Source organism: Myodes glareolus, chromosome 4 (genome assembly GCF_982192425.1).
Source record: "Myodes glareolus chromosome 4, mMyoGla1.1, whole genome shotgun sequence".
NCBI classification, from domain to species: Eukaryota; Metazoa; Chordata; class Mammalia; order Rodentia; family Cricetidae; genus Myodes; species Myodes glareolus.
In genome coordinates, this window is record NC_142029.1 from 24,490,168 (window position 1) to 24,504,513 (window position 14,346).

Here is a 14,346-nt window from a genome sequence, read left to right on the forward strand (position 1 = left end):
GATTGGCTAGAGAATTTAAAGACCAGGCCGGCGATAGGGTGATTTTTCTATTTCTAGTATTTGAATGTTCTTAGTGTTGTAGCTTTGCTGCTGGCCGGTTCTGATCGGCTTTTTCCTCCGAAAGCAACAAGTGAGTTGGATCCCTGAGGTAGGAGGCAAAGAACGTGATTATTTTAGGGATTCCCGCCGGGAAAGGTACAAATGAATGGGTCGGACGGGAAGGCAATGGATTGCTGGGTCCAGAGGTTTCATAAATTCCCTGGCTAAGAATTCTTCCTTTCCGAAGCACGGGAATCATACTGACCCTGATACCTACTAATTGGTGTATGAAGGGGATATGCCTGTCTCAGCCTGTTTCCACCTCCAGCCAGTTTCCTTCCCATCGCCCAATGTGTAATTGATTGCTCTGCTTCCTTTACGAAGGTCCGGTAGTGACCTGGGTAGGACTCTTCAAACAGGCTTCCTTTCTGAGCAGGAATCACTTTCTGATGTGGTCAATTGCAGGATAACCGAGGCTCGCCAGCCCTACGTGCATTTGATGTCACCTTCCAGTGCCCCGAGGAGAACTGCAGCAGAAGACATTTCTAGAGTGTTTTCGCCTCACTCCAGAGTGCTTATAGTATCTTGGTGGCTCCTTCTGTTACCAGTGACAACCTCTTCACCCTAAGTGTTCTGGACAGTTTTTTTTTTCCTCCTTAAGTTACGGCGTTCATACCACCTATAACATCCCGATTTTCCGTGACTTTTGTGCTTCGGTCTCTTCAAGCCTACAGAGGCAGTGGAGATGCTTTCGAGCACCCAGGCGGCCACAGGTGAATGTGACGACGCGGAGCTGCGGTGCCGGGTGGCCGTGGAAGAGCTGAGTCCTGGAGGGCAGCCTCGCAAGCGCCAGGCCCTGCGCACTGCCGAACTGAGCCTAGGCCGAAACGAACGCCGAGAGTTAATGCTGCGACTGCAGGCGCCGGGACCTGCGGGGCGGCCACGCTGCTTCCCGCTGCGGGCCGTGCGCCTCTTCACCCGCTTCGCTGCTGCCGGGCGCAGCACGCTGAGACTCCCAGTCGATGGCGCCCCCCGCGCTGGCTCAGTGCAGCTGCTGCTCTCCGACTGTCCCCCGGAGCGTTTGCGCCGCTTCCTGCGCACGCTGCGCCTGAAGCTGGCGGCGGCCCCGGGACCAGGACCTGCCTCTGCCCGCGCGCAACTGCTCGGCCCGCGGCCCCGAGACTTTGTCACTATCAGTCCAGTGCAACCGGAGGAACTGCGGCGTGCTGTGGCCAACCGGGCTCCAGATTCCGCGCTGGAGAAGCGGTCAACGGAATCAAAGCCTATTACGGTGAGGACCAGAAAGGGAGTCGGTATGCTACTGTTGAGGATAGAAGAGACCCAGGAGGCCGAAGGTTGGGGGGAAGATAGTGTATTAAGGGGACTGCTGGTGATCTGAAATGCCAATCGTACAACATTTGAGTATGATGATAGGGACGTGGAAATCGTCCATGCTTCCCCGCCAGTAATTCCCGAGATTGGGATAAATTGAGAACTGGAAACTGTGGTCCAGGCCACATTCAAAGAGAAAGCAGCAGAGCAGAGTAAGGCAAGGAAATTTAAGAAGGAAAAATGGGTATAACAGCTTCCAGAGAGGAACTTTCAGAGAATGGAACAGATAATAGTCCAATCGCCATCAGGTGAGTCTGACAGAGCTTATAGATTCGATCAGAGATGGTCACCACTCTAAGATGCCTGGCACGAACTGGCGAAAAGCCAGAGGTGGAGGCTAGTATTTGTTGGGATGAACTCCAGACAAACCAGACCTGCTCAAAAGTTCCAAGTGAAGTTAACAGCAAGGCAAAGGGCTGTCTTGTAAGGCGAGTAGACCAAGCAGCATGGCAGGAGGTTCTGAGAGAGCCCTGTTCCTCCCAGGAAGCTCCAAAGTGGCCCCTGCCTGTGAAGAAGCTGCGCATGCACCCCAACAAGCCAAAGCTTTCTGAGGAGCAGGCTGCTGTGCTGAGGATGGTCCTGAAAGGCCAGAGCATCTTCTTCACTGGGAGTGCAGGTAACATGGACAGAATGGGTAGAGGTGGGGAGCAGCTCTAGGGTGGCAGGGAGCAGCAGCCAACCCTGACTCTGCCTACTGCCCAGGGACAGGAAAGTCCTATTTGCTGAAGCACATCCTGGGCTCCCTGCCCCCTACTGGCACAGTGGCCACTGCCAGCACTGGGGTCGCAGCCTGCCACATCGGGGGCACCACCCTGCATGCCTTTGCAGGTAAGTACGAGCCTATGGGAAAGGAGGGAGAGATGAAGGGGCTGGGGCTTCAGCAAAAACTGAAGAGTGTCCCTCGTAGGCATCGGCTCAGGTCAGGCTCCCCTGGACCAGTGTGTGGCCCTGGCTAATCGGCCAGGTGTGCGGCAGGGCTGGCTGAACTGCCAGCGGTTGGTCATTGATGAGATCTCCATGGTAGAGGCAGACTTGTTTGACAAGTTGGAAGCTGTGGCCAGGTCAGTATGTACAGCAAGGGTGGTCTCTGGAGTTTGAATCTGGTGATGGTCCCGAGGAGCCTGCCCACCCAACCTCTCTAGAGCACTCTCTGCTCCTATCCAGAGCTGTCCGGCAACAGAAGAAACCATTTGGAGGGATCCAGCTCATCATCTGTGGGGACTTCCTACAGTTGCCACCCGTGACCAAAGGCTCCCTGCACCCTCAATTCTGCTTCCAGGTACTGCTCACACCCTGGCCCCTGACCTGTGCTTTGTGGGGGGGTGGCATCCTGACTCTGACCCTAGACTTGCAGGGGAGTCTTCTCTGCTCCGTGGCTTAACCTCTCCCCTTCCCCACCAGGCCAAGAGCTGGAGGAGGTGTGTGCCAGTGACTCTGGAGCTGACTGAGGTGTGGAGACAGGCAGACCAGACCTTCATCTCTCTGCTGCAAGCTGTGAGGTTGGGCAGGTGGGTACTGGGAAAGGGGCCGTGGGTTGAGGATGCGAGGATGGGTCTATATTGTTTGTTTGGGGGTGGCAGGCCTCACACAGCCTAGACTGTGGCCAAGGATGACCTTGACCTACTGATCCTCTTGCCTCCACCTCCTCAGTCCTAGAATTTACAGGTGGTGATAACTACACCTGGTCCAGGGAAGTGGGAGAGATGCTTCTCAGGAGCAAGCAGTACATTCAGGAAAATAAGTTTTGGGAAGGACACTGGGCAACTTAAGATGAAATCTAGTCAAGAATGTTATGGCATTGGGCCATAACACACAGGCTGAGGTACTATAGTGAGTTTGAGACCAACCTGGGCTGTTTAGGGGGACACTACCTCAAAAAAACAAAACAAGACAAGCAAAACACAAAAAACAAAAAACCCCAAACCAAACCAAACAACAAACCTACCACCTATACCATACCTCACATAGAAGCATAGGCTAGTGGGTTGGGGAAATGGTTCAGTCAGTTAAGTGCTTGCTGCATAAGCATGTGCACCTGAGTTTGGAATCCCCAGTACCCAAGTAAAAATCTGAGGGTTGCCAGGTAGTGGTGGCGCACGCCTTTAATCCCAGTGTTTGGGAGGCAGAGGCAGGTGGATCTCTGTGAGTTCGAGGCCAGCCTGGTCTACAAGAGCTAGTTCCAGGGTAGGCTCTAAAGCTACACAGAGAAAAAAAAAACTTGTGCTGGGGAGGTCAGACCGGAGAATTCCTGACCTAGTGAGTAAACTTCAGACTCAGTGAGAGACCTGTAAGCAATAAAAAAGATAAAAAGTGCTGGGCTGGGCATAATAGCACAGGCCTTTAATACCAGTACTCTGGAGACAGAGGTAGGCCTCTGTGATCTCGAGGCCCGTCCTGGTCTACAAAGTGAGTTCCAGGACAGAGAGAGCTAAATAGTAGAGACCCTGTCCCTGCAGGGTAAGAAAAAAAAATGGATAAAAGTAAAACATTTACTTCCAGTCTGTGAACTGTGAGCACTCTTCACACACACACACACACACACACACACACACACACAGGAGAAAAAAAAAGAAAAAATACTCAGACTAGCTATTTCAGCCAAGGCAGTAGGCAAGTGGCTAGAAGATTGTACCCTAAAGGCCAGTCTGATGACAGGATAGACAGTATTACAGGGTATCAACACCAGTGTCGTGTTCCAGGCCTGCAAACCTCTGGCCCGAGCTCACTCATGATAATCCTGCTTCTTCAGGAGCGCCGTAGTTCAGAGGTGGCCGATTCCTCTGGGGCACACACAGTATTAGCGCCACCTGCATTCAGAGTCCAGCATTCTTATCCCCATGCTCGCAGTCCACATCTGAGGGACAAGTAGACCGGCTGGGGGTCGGGTAGCAGCAAATCCTGTCCTGGTGCCCTTTTAGGGTTCCAAGGCTTTGCCTGTGCAGCAGACCATTCTGCCCCCACCTTTTCTGGTGTCCAGGGGACCTCTTGTCTGACAGTGCAGCCCCCACAGATGTTCAGATGAAGTGACCCGCCAGCTCAGGGCCACAGCTGCCCATAAGGTGGGAAGAGATGGAATTGTAGCCACGAGACTCTGCACCCACCAGGATGATGTGGCCCTTACCAATGAGAAGCGGCTGAAGGAGCTTCCAGGTAAACAGAACACTTGGGCCTGGCGAAACCAACTGGGAGGGCCATCAGAACAGGTGTGACAACTCCCCACCCCATGTCCCCAGAAAACTGGGCCCAAACTCTATGTACATTTACAGATGGAGCTATGATCCAAACACTGTGATGAGCTGATTCCAAGGTCACAACTGAGCTGTCCCCAGCCCATCCCCTGCAACCATCTTGATCTAATACATTTTTGGAAGCTGAGTCACGAGTCAATACTATATAACCTGTTTTCCCAATTCTCCTTTTTCAGGTGAGGTACACAGCTTTGAGGCTATAGACAGTGACCCTGAGCTATCCCGAACCCTGGATGCCCAGTGTCCTGTTAGTCGTGTCCTTCAGTTAAAGCTGGGGGCTCAGGTGAGTAAGAAACAGTGGTGGGGGCTGGTCTCTGATGATTAATGCTCTAGCAAGGCCACTTGACAGTGATGGACCTACTGTGGCCACTTTCCCCCACTCTTCTGTCTTCAGCTGTCCCGTTCTCTTCAACATCAAAAGCCCTGTCGAGCAATGCCACTTTGGGCAAGTCTCTTTTCCTTACTGGGTTCAGTTCCCAGTGGAATGTCTGCCCCATTACTATTGTAGACATAGTCTACAGTAGTCTACCTCACAGCTGGGCAGGCTCTGACTCCTCCTCTATGGGATGGACAAGAATGGTAAATTTTCCTCCGCGTCCATTGGGCACCCATAGGGAAATGCAAGCATTATGGCTGAAAGAGGTGGCAGGAGCTAGTGTCATTCCTCAAGATTTGTGGTCTTCTTAGCAGATATAATCTCCCCCCCCCCTTTTTTTTAAAACAGGATAACCATGTAGCCAAGCTGGCTTGGAACTTGTTAAAGCTGACCAGGCTGGCCTTGAACTCATAGAGATCCGCCTATTTCTGTTTCCTGAGTGCTGTCTTAAAAGTGTGCGCCACCACACCCAGCCGGACCCAACTCTTCTCAAAGTCCTGTGATACAGATGACCCTCCTTGCTTTACCACCTTCTTGCCAGGCGATTTGACACAGATAAGGTCACAATAGTTCCAGCAAAATAAGCAGTTTGTCTGAGAGGTCACAGTCAGTTAGGGTTACACTAAGAATTGGGACTCAGCCGGGTGGTGGCGGTACACGTCTTTAATCCCAGCACTCAGGAGGCAGAGGCAGATAGGCAGATGGATCTCTGTGAGTTCGATGCCAGCCTGGTCTACAGAGCGAGTGCCAGGACAGGCTCCAAAGCTATAGAGAAACCCTGTCTCAAAAAAAAAAAAAAAAAAAGAATTGGGACTCAACTCAGTAATAACCCCCACTTTCTCTCTGAACCCTAACTGCCAAAGAGGAGTCAGGCACAGGGAGGCTCCCTCTCCATCCCTGCACTTCTTCCTCCACAGGTCATGCTGGTAAAGAACTTGTCAGTGTCTCGGGGCCTGGTGAATGGAGCCCGGGGAGTGGTAGTTGGGTTTGAGTCAGAAGGAAGAGGTCAGTGATGATGGAGGGGGTCATACTGCTTGGGTTTATTTCACAGCAGGACAGACCCCATAGGGTGGCTGTCTCCATGCCTTCTCCATGTCTTCCTCAGGGCTTCCCCAGGTACGGTTCCTGTGTGGTGCCACTGAGGTCATCCGCACTGACCGCTGGACAGTACAGGTCACTGGGGGCCAGTTCCTCAGCCGGCAGCAGCTTCCCTTACAGCTGGCGTGGGCAATGTCCATCCACAAAAGCCAGGTGACTTACCCAGTGCAGGGGTAGGCAAAATATAGCAGAGAGTGGGCGGGTAATGCTGGGACATTCTGGAATATGTCTTAAAGGTTTTAGGGGCACTGAATAGCCCTTGGATGGAATGCTCCAGTTCAGAAGCAAAATAAATCTACCAATCTTCCTTCCTTTTCCCTTCTTTCAGTGGGGTCTCATGTAGCCCAGGATAGCCTCAAACTCATTATGTAACTGTAGAGAACCTTGAACTTCTTATCTTCCTATCCCAGTCTCCTGAAAGCTGGTTTTACAAGTATGCACCCCATCATGTCTACTTTATGTGGGTGCTGGGGACTGAACCCAGGCCTTCATGCCTATTAGACATGATATCAGCTGAGTCACACCCCCAGCCCTAAACTTCTCTTTAGTGCACTTCTTAGTTTACATTCTTCTCCCCCTTTCTAGGCACTCATCTGCCACTTCCTGTCCAGGACTAGAATACGTTAATCCCTATAGCAATCATATGAAATGTAGATACAACTAGTAATAGTTGGTGTTACACAAGGTAGAGAACCAAGGTTCCAAAGATTCCTGATCGGCCACACCGTTAGTGGAGAGACCGAGGTTAGCTCGGTTCAGACTTAGCTCTGCACCTCTTTGTAATAGGAGGCAGAGTTTTTTTTTTGTCCTGACCACCCAGTCCCAAATAAACACACAAAAGCTTATATTAATTACAGAATGCTTGGCCAATAGCTCAGACTCATTACTAACTAGTTCTTACATTTAAATTTCTATTAATAACCCATTTCTATTAATCTATGTATAGCCACGTAGTTGGTGGCTTTGCTGGTCCTCTAGCCATCTTGCTTTCTGGGCAGCTCACTGGTATCTCTCCTTGGCTCAGCCCTCCTTCCTCTCTCTATTTTCACTTTGGCTTTCCCTGCCTAGCCTTATTCTGCCTTGCTATAGGCCAAATCGGCTTTATTACCAACCAATGAGAGTAATACATATTCACAGCATACTGAAGGATTATCCCACAGCATGTTTGACCATTCCTAGAGCTCTTTCTCTCACCCTGTCCCCTGCTTCCCCACTGCCCCGTACTCAGCTCTCCCTGTTTGGGACTCTGGATGGGTTGATAAAAATCATTCGAATGCAATAGACTTCAGGCTAGATTGGCTTTAACTGTCGCTTCATCCCCCAGGGCATGTCTCTGGACTGTGTGGAGATCTCTCTGGGCCGCGTGTTTGCCAGCGGTCAAGCCTATGTGGCCCTTTCGCGGGCCCGCAGCCTACAGGGCCTTCGCGTGCTAGACTTTGACCCCACGGTGGTTCGCTGTGACTCCCGAGTGCTGCATTTCTATGCCACCCTGCGGCAGGGCAGGGGCCTCAGTCTGGTAAGGAGCCAACTGAAGGTGGACCTTCTGGGTGTGGGCAGACTTGGACAAAGGGAAGACCTCGTAGGCAGACCCCCTAGGGCAGCAAATTTTTCTCCTTCGGGGTGGAGGCAGAAGGAAAGAGGCGTTGGCCCTCAGGCTGTGGCCCTGGGGATGGGCACAAACCAGTGACTGGCTTTCTGGTTCTGACCTAGGAGTCCCAAGATGATGAGGAGGCAAACTCAGATCTGGAGAACATGAACCCAAACCTCCGACTCAGCTGAAGGAGAAGACAAACGGTGGACGACCCAACTTCCGGCTTCTTCATGGGTCAAGGCCCTAGGGAATAACTGGGGGAGGGGCCTGTGTTTCTTCCCTCCTTCAGCCTTCTGGTGGGGGACAGGACAAGGTTTCTGATCTGTTTACCAGCTTTGTCTCCGTGTCACCCCTTCCCCTGGAGAAACTACTTCCAGGGTCAGACGTTGGAAATGGCAATGGCGATTGTTACAGAGGACAGAGCTCTCTGCAAGGGCTGGACACAGCCACAGAGTTCTGGGCTGTAGACTGGAGAGGCAGGGCAGACCCCACAGGCAGGGCCTGTCTTACTACATTACATTTATTTATTTAGCGTACATGTGGCAATCAGAGGACAACTTGTAGGAGTTCGTTTTCTCTTTTCCCCATGTGGGTCCTGGGGGTTAAATTCAGGTCATGGGCTTGTGGCAGGCTCTTTTATCTCATAAACAACCTTGCCAACCCCGGGGGTGGGGTCTGTTTTCATTTTCTTTGTGTTATTATAAATACATAAGGCTGGGTACTTTATGGGAAAAAAGTGGTTTATTTAGCTCACAGTTCTAGATTAAGAGCTGCTTAATACCAGCAGCTGGTATTACACAGCGGGGCACATGCAGGCATGATCATATAGAGACAAGCGGCAGAAGACAGCGATTCTGTGGACTGGCATTAATCCATTCCTGAGGGCGGGACCCCTTGCTTTAGTCACCTTCCATGCGACCCATCTCTGAAGAGTTACATCATCCTAACCCTGCTGCACCAGGGACCAAGGTTCCAGCACAGAAACCCATGAGGAAGTCCATCCAGACCATGGCAGAAGCCTACAGGGGATAGAGACCAGACGTAAACCCAAGATAGCAGTTTAATTACCTTCGCAGCTGAGCTCAGCCTCACACAGGCCCCAGTAAACACCCTTCGGAGCCTGTCCTGCAAAATGTGCTGTTTTTAGGGGTTTTAGTGCTGAGGGCCCTGAAATGGATGTTCTGAGGTTGTATTTATTTAGGCCAAATAAACCTGTGAATTGTGTAACTGTGCCTCCTGCCTGGTCTCTCTCCCTCGCCGAGGGAGCACATGGAGAGCTACCTGGTGTGACGTCTGTGAGGTTTTGTTCATGGTAACTGTCATCCAAAAGCTAAGACAAAGACACTCTAGAGAATTTCTAAGTTCAGGCTCTCCCTGAGATTCTGGCTTTGACAGTCTGATCAGGAAAGAGCCATCAACAAACTACCTTCAGTTTATCAGAAAGCACGATAGAGGGGCTGGCTAGAGAGAGACAGCTTGGTGGTCAATAGCCTATTAATGCTCTTGCAGAAGATTGCAGTTCGAGTCCCAGCACCTGTATCAGGTTATAGTTACAGCCACCTGTAACTCCAGCTTTGGGGTGCCAGTAAGGCAGGAGGGGCCCCCTGAAGCTGAGTTAGGCGGTTGACTTGGAGGCTGGGAATAGAACTAGGGTGTCTCTGAGATAGCAGTATACTCTTAACCACTGAGTTATCTCTCTAGCCCTTGAAGAGATGTTAGCTTACTTCCCAGAAGACATCTGCTTAAAGACGTCTCTCCCTGAGACCATCTGGGTGCCTGGAAGTCCTCTCCCTAGCAATCTCCTTCTGAAGATGCTCCTGGAAGGCCTGGACAACAAAGGCAGGCATGTTCCATGAAGAGCTGCTGATATTCCTGCCCCTGAGGAGGTTTACAATAAACCTAGCAGTTCTTTATTTGGGGGGGGGGTGTCTAATTTAATCTCTCCTAGAATGTGTATCCCTGAGGGGTATAGTGAAACCTGACCTCTGTCAGGAGTCAAGACTCTCCACACTGAGGATGACACAGGTTCAGCCACATCAACCAGGGCTTCATCGTGGCTACTGACACCTGCATTGGCCAGCATCTACAAGCAACAATGACATCCGAGGAGTGAAGAGGGGCAGCCTATCTAGGTGTCTCACACCCTGGTGATCCTGTCACCTTCCTGGGCGCTCCCAGGGGAGACTCTCCCCAATCTCAAGGACCCACCTTTCTTTTTCCCACAGCATCATCTCAAGGAACAGGATCTAGAGAGTGAATTCAATCAAGACTCCTTAGGCAGGTTCAGGATTTTATTTTTATTTATTTATTTATTTTTTAAAGAAATGAAATATATTTTGCATGTCTGTAGGCCAGATCTCATTACAGATGGTTGTGAGCCACCGTGTGGTTGCTGGGAACTGAACTCAGAACCTCAAGAAGAGCAGCCAGTGCTCTTAACCTCTCAACCATCTCTCCAGCCCCTAGCTTCAGGATTTTAAACAAATAATCCAATGTGAGGACTGGTTTAGAATGGGGGGGGGGAAAGAAGGGGAGCAGGAAAAGCAAACAAAGGCAAACATAGTCTCAGTGTTCATCTTACTGTAGGTGGTAAGGGAAACTACCTGTCCATCTTGTGTAATCTTTTTTTCCCATGAATATTGATCAATCACCCCCAATGTGTTAGGTGCTGGGCTCTGCAGATCCCACAGCACAAAGAACTGACACAGCCCACCTCAGGGTGCTGAGGGAGCTCTATTACAATGGGAAAACAATCCCAGAAACTGTGACAATGCTTCACAACCAGAAAAAATAAAATACAATATAAGAGTCACTAACAAGATGGCATATTAGTCAGTGAGCTTTGTACCTAGGCCAATGATAGTCCACTTCCAAGCAAGAAATGTACCTGTCCTCGAAAGGGTGGCATGAGAGTTTAGCACAAGGCGCGACAATCTGCCAAGAGGCGGGCAGGAGATGTGCTTGCCACAGTCCCTGCCATTTCCCAAAAATACCCCTGACAGGGAGGGAGCCCCACCTCTGGCTGCTTACTCCCTTGCCTCAGTGATCCCTGGAATCTGCAACTGAAGTAACTAACAATTTATTAGTTGTCTCAGAACAAGGCCAATCCCCTGGTCCCAAGAGACCTGGCCTAAGTACTTTTGTATTCCCACAGATCTCAGCATGACCATTTTAAAAAGTGGACATTGGCTTGGTGGCAGGAGTACACACCTTTAATCCCAGCACTCAGGATTCAGTGGCAGGTGGATCTCTGAAGTTTGAGGCCAGCTTGTTCTACAGAGTGAGTTTCAGGATAGCTAGAGCTGCAGAGAGAAACCTTGTCTCGAAAAATAAAATAAAATAAAATAAAAAAATGGACACTCTGAACATGCTATAGACTGAGGGAAGGACATTTCTACCCCGACTGGGTGGGCGATCAGTTATGTAGGATGCTAGGCCTTGTAAGACCCTGGTATCTTTTTTCCTTTTTTTTTTTTTTTTTTGGTTTATTAATCCCTACTGTCTAGTGAACATAGCCAGGCCCTCCTAGTCTACGCACTTCCACCACTAGGGGGCACCAAGGAGTCATCCAACTCCTCTCTGGAGACTGCAAATCCTTTGTCTTAAAGGCTTCAGCCTGAGTGGGGAACAAACTCACCTCAGGAGCGGGAAGTGGGGGCTGAGTCAGTGTTGAGATGGAAATTTCCTTTGTTCAGATGCGTCCACTGGGTGTTAAGCTCATGTTTGGGGTTCCTTAGCCCCACTGTTCTTTTCTGAGAGGAGGGCGGGGCAACTGTTTCCAACTTTATGGAGAAAGAACTATGAGCAGCTAGGTGATTTGGCTGAGGCTGTGCTTGCTAGGGGTTCCCATAAGGCTGATTCCTACATTTAAGTCCTAGGGACACAGCTCTGATAGTAGATGCCTTTAATTTCAGTATTCCTGAGGCAGAGAACTCGGTGAGTTCAAGGCCAGCCAAGACTATGAGCTGATACTTTGTCTCAGTTAAACAAAATAAATCCCAGAAAGGCTGAAGGATGGCCGGATTGGGACCAGCATGAGACAAAACCTCCAGACTGGCTCATATTGGCCTTATTGCAATCACCCGAAGGGGATACTCCCCACCCCTTTCTCAGACTCACTCCTTAGGTGCATCGGGGATAACAAAAAGAATTGACAGCAGGCAGATCTCACCTGGTCTACAAGAGCTAGTTCCAGGACAGGCCCCAAAGCTACACAAGAAATCCTGTCTCGAAAAACAAAACAAAACAAAACAACACAAAACGAAAGGAAGGAAGGAAGGAAGGAAGGAAGGAAGGAAGGAAGGAAGGAAGGAAGAGGAAAGAATTGACAGCAGTCTGAAGTACTGGGAAGCTGTCCTCCGAAGCCTTCCCTCTCACCTGTCTCCAGCAGGGCCAGGCAGGGTGGGAGAATCAAGTCTTGCCTCCAGGTTCACCCAATAAACGGGAAATCTGCCCTATCAAAGTCCCTCTTCTCTCTAGCTACCATCTCACCAGAACGTGACAGAGTTGACTCCGAGCTAAGTTTACAGATTGCGGGCCAAGGTGACACAGCTGTAGATGGAAGATGGGCATTCACGAAAAAGACCAAACAAATTTATTTATTTTCTGACAGCCCTGGCTATCCTGGAACTAGCTCAGTAGAATAGACCAGGCTGGCTGGCCAGCCTTGAACTCAGAAATCCGCCTGCCTGCTGGGACTAAAGGCTTGGACCACTACCTGGGCTCAGAATATCTTCTTGGACCTTAAATTCCACAGGTGAAATTTTTTTAAAAAAAAAATATTTATTTATTTATTATTTATTATGTATACAATATTCTGTCTGTGTGTATGCCTGCAGGCCAGAAGAGGGCACCAGACCCCATTACAGATGGTTGTGAGCCACCATGTGGTTGCTGGGAATTGAACTCAGGACCTTTGGAAGAGCAGGCAATGCTCTTAACCGCTGAGCCATCTCTCCAGCCCCACAGGTGAGATTTTTGTTTTGTGTTGTTTTTCTCCCTCCTGAGTGTTTTGCTGGGACATCATGCCCAGCAAAACCCCCATTTCTTTCTTTTCTGTATTATTTATTTTGTATAGAGTGTTTCCCTGGTTTGCCTAGAACTTGCTATGTATGCTAGGCTGGCCTTGAGCCCACAGAAGTCCACCTGCCTCCCGAGTGCCAGGATCAAGGGTGTGTGCCACCATACCCAGTCAAGACTTCCCTTAGCGCATTCCAAGAGTCTCAGCAGGTCCAGGTGCGAGCAGCAGGGCTGCTGGGTGCTAGATGCACATGGTCAGCCCATCTTTTACTCTTCATCCCCTTGGTTCCAGCTCTCTTCTTCAGCTGCTCAGGGTCCAGGCAGAAGCCTGCCACACCCCTGGGGTGGCCCTTGGGTTCAGTAAGCAGAGCCCTAGCTAGGTGAGCTAGGTGGAGGAGATGCAGAGTGAGGCAGGTATCCAGCTACAAGCTAGGGCTGGGAGGGCAGACAGCACAAGGGCAGGACTAAAGCTCTAGGAACCGGTGTCAGGAAGGCCTACAACCGCCCTCAACACTTGTTTCCATTCCTGGGGCATAAAGACCACGGCATCGGCTGGGACAGTGAGGCTGTTCATAACCCTGGGGACGCTGTTATCCTCTACTGTGACCAGCTCCTCTTTCTCCTCCACCAGAGCGGCCTCCTCCCCACCCCTCATCCTCGGTCCTGGCACAACACATCATGCCTATTTAAGGCAAATCTCCTGATCTTTTAAATAACATTCACTCCTTGTGAAGAGGGCAGGCCAGTCCAGAGTTTAGGAAGTGGGGGTGGGGTGGTGAAGAGCAAGAGCGAGGAGGTGCAGATGTGAATTTCTCTAGTTCAGACTGCCTTGGGAAGATCCTAGTGTCCGTGTGCCCCCCCTCCCCCACCACGTTCTCAGGACTGGCTCCAATCCAGGAGGTTCTCTTAGAATGCTACAATGTGTCCCTAGCTGGGGTCGGGTGGGAGGTGGGAAGGGGTAAGATTTTGGTTTGCAGAAGGGATATATGCTTGGGTGAAGGAACACAACCAGGGTGATCAGCAGGGGAAGTGGGAGAGTCTGCAGTAGGACTGACCACGGACTGACCTCACAGACACAGTAAAGGATGAAACTCAACCGCTATTTGATTCTATACCTCAAGGCTCAGAGAGTACAAGGGACCTGCCAAGGACCACACAGCTAGAAGTCACGAGGGTTATTTTCTGCCTACCCTGCCAGGTTTCTTTTGCTTGGGACACAGTGACTTTGATCATAGGCCTGGGACCATTCAAAGCCCACCCACCCCTCTTTGTTGTGCCAGCTCCCTGTAGGCCCACCAGATCTTTTTTTTCTGTACCTCTGCCCTTGACTACCTGCATTTCTTCTTGGATTATATAGATTGTTTTGTTTTTGACAAGGTGTCATGGAGCCTCGGCTGGCCTCAAACTCTGTATGCAGTGAAGGATGACGTTGGACTTCCAATTCTTCTGCCCCCACAACCCGGTGCTGTGACTACAGGCTTGCATCTAGATGCCCCGTTTGTACGGTACTGGGGAACTGAACTCAGTCCTTCATGCAGACTAGGCAAGCACTCGTGCAGATCGGTCAGCCACATCCTCACAGA

At 50.5% G+C, this 14,346-nt stretch overlaps 2 protein-coding genes across 5 annotated transcripts in view; one reads left to right on the forward strand and one right to left on the reverse strand.

The window, feature by feature from the left end:
- Pif1 (PIF1 5'-to-3' DNA helicase) lies at positions 1-8,971 on the forward strand. Of its 4 annotated transcripts, none has more exons than XM_048423720.3 (13): positions 1-130; positions 505-1,330; positions 1,915-2,047; positions 2,134-2,259; positions 2,339-2,492; positions 2,596-2,710; positions 2,833-2,939; positions 4,442-4,581; positions 4,856-4,962; positions 5,973-6,060; positions 6,161-6,306; positions 7,478-7,669; positions 7,864-8,971. In XM_048423720.3, the coding sequence occupies exons 2-13, from the start codon at positions 785-787 to the stop codon at positions 7,930-7,932; spliced, it is 1,923 nt and encodes a 640-aa protein (XP_048279677.3). In that variant the 5' UTR covers positions 1-130; positions 505-784; the 3' UTR covers positions 7,933-8,971. The 4 variants fall into 4 exon arrangements, with proteins under 4 accessions (XP_048279677.3, XP_048279676.3, XP_085545373.2 ...); XM_048423719.3 differs by having other exon boundaries at positions 49-148; XM_087905324.1 differs by having other exon boundaries at positions 81-1,330.
- The window catches only part of LOC148122213 (uncharacterized), a 21,564-nt gene continuing 15,684 nt past the window's right edge, over positions 8,467-14,346 (reverse strand). Inside the window, exon 4 of the mRNA XM_087905912.1 lies at positions 8,467-8,763. Coding sequence (XP_087762038.1) covers positions 8,683-8,763 — 81 coding nt within the window. The 3' untranslated portion in view covers positions 8,467-8,682. The remainder of the gene's footprint in view (positions 8,764-14,346) is intronic.

Excerpts from the sequence above, each read along its gene's own strand:
- Pif1 (XM_048423720.3), top strand. The coding sequence starts at position 785 with ATGCTTTCGAGCACCCAGGCGGCCACAGGTGAATGTGACGACGCGGAG. Across the intron at positions 2,048-2,133 it reads CTTCTTCACTGGGAGTGCAG|GGACAGGAAAGTCCTATTTG; the intron begins GTAACATGGACA and ends CCTACTGCCCAG. Across the intron at positions 2,260-2,338 it reads CACCCTGCATGCCTTTGCAG|GCATCGGCTCAGGTCAGGCT; the intron begins GTAAGTACGAGC and ends TGTCCCTCGTAG.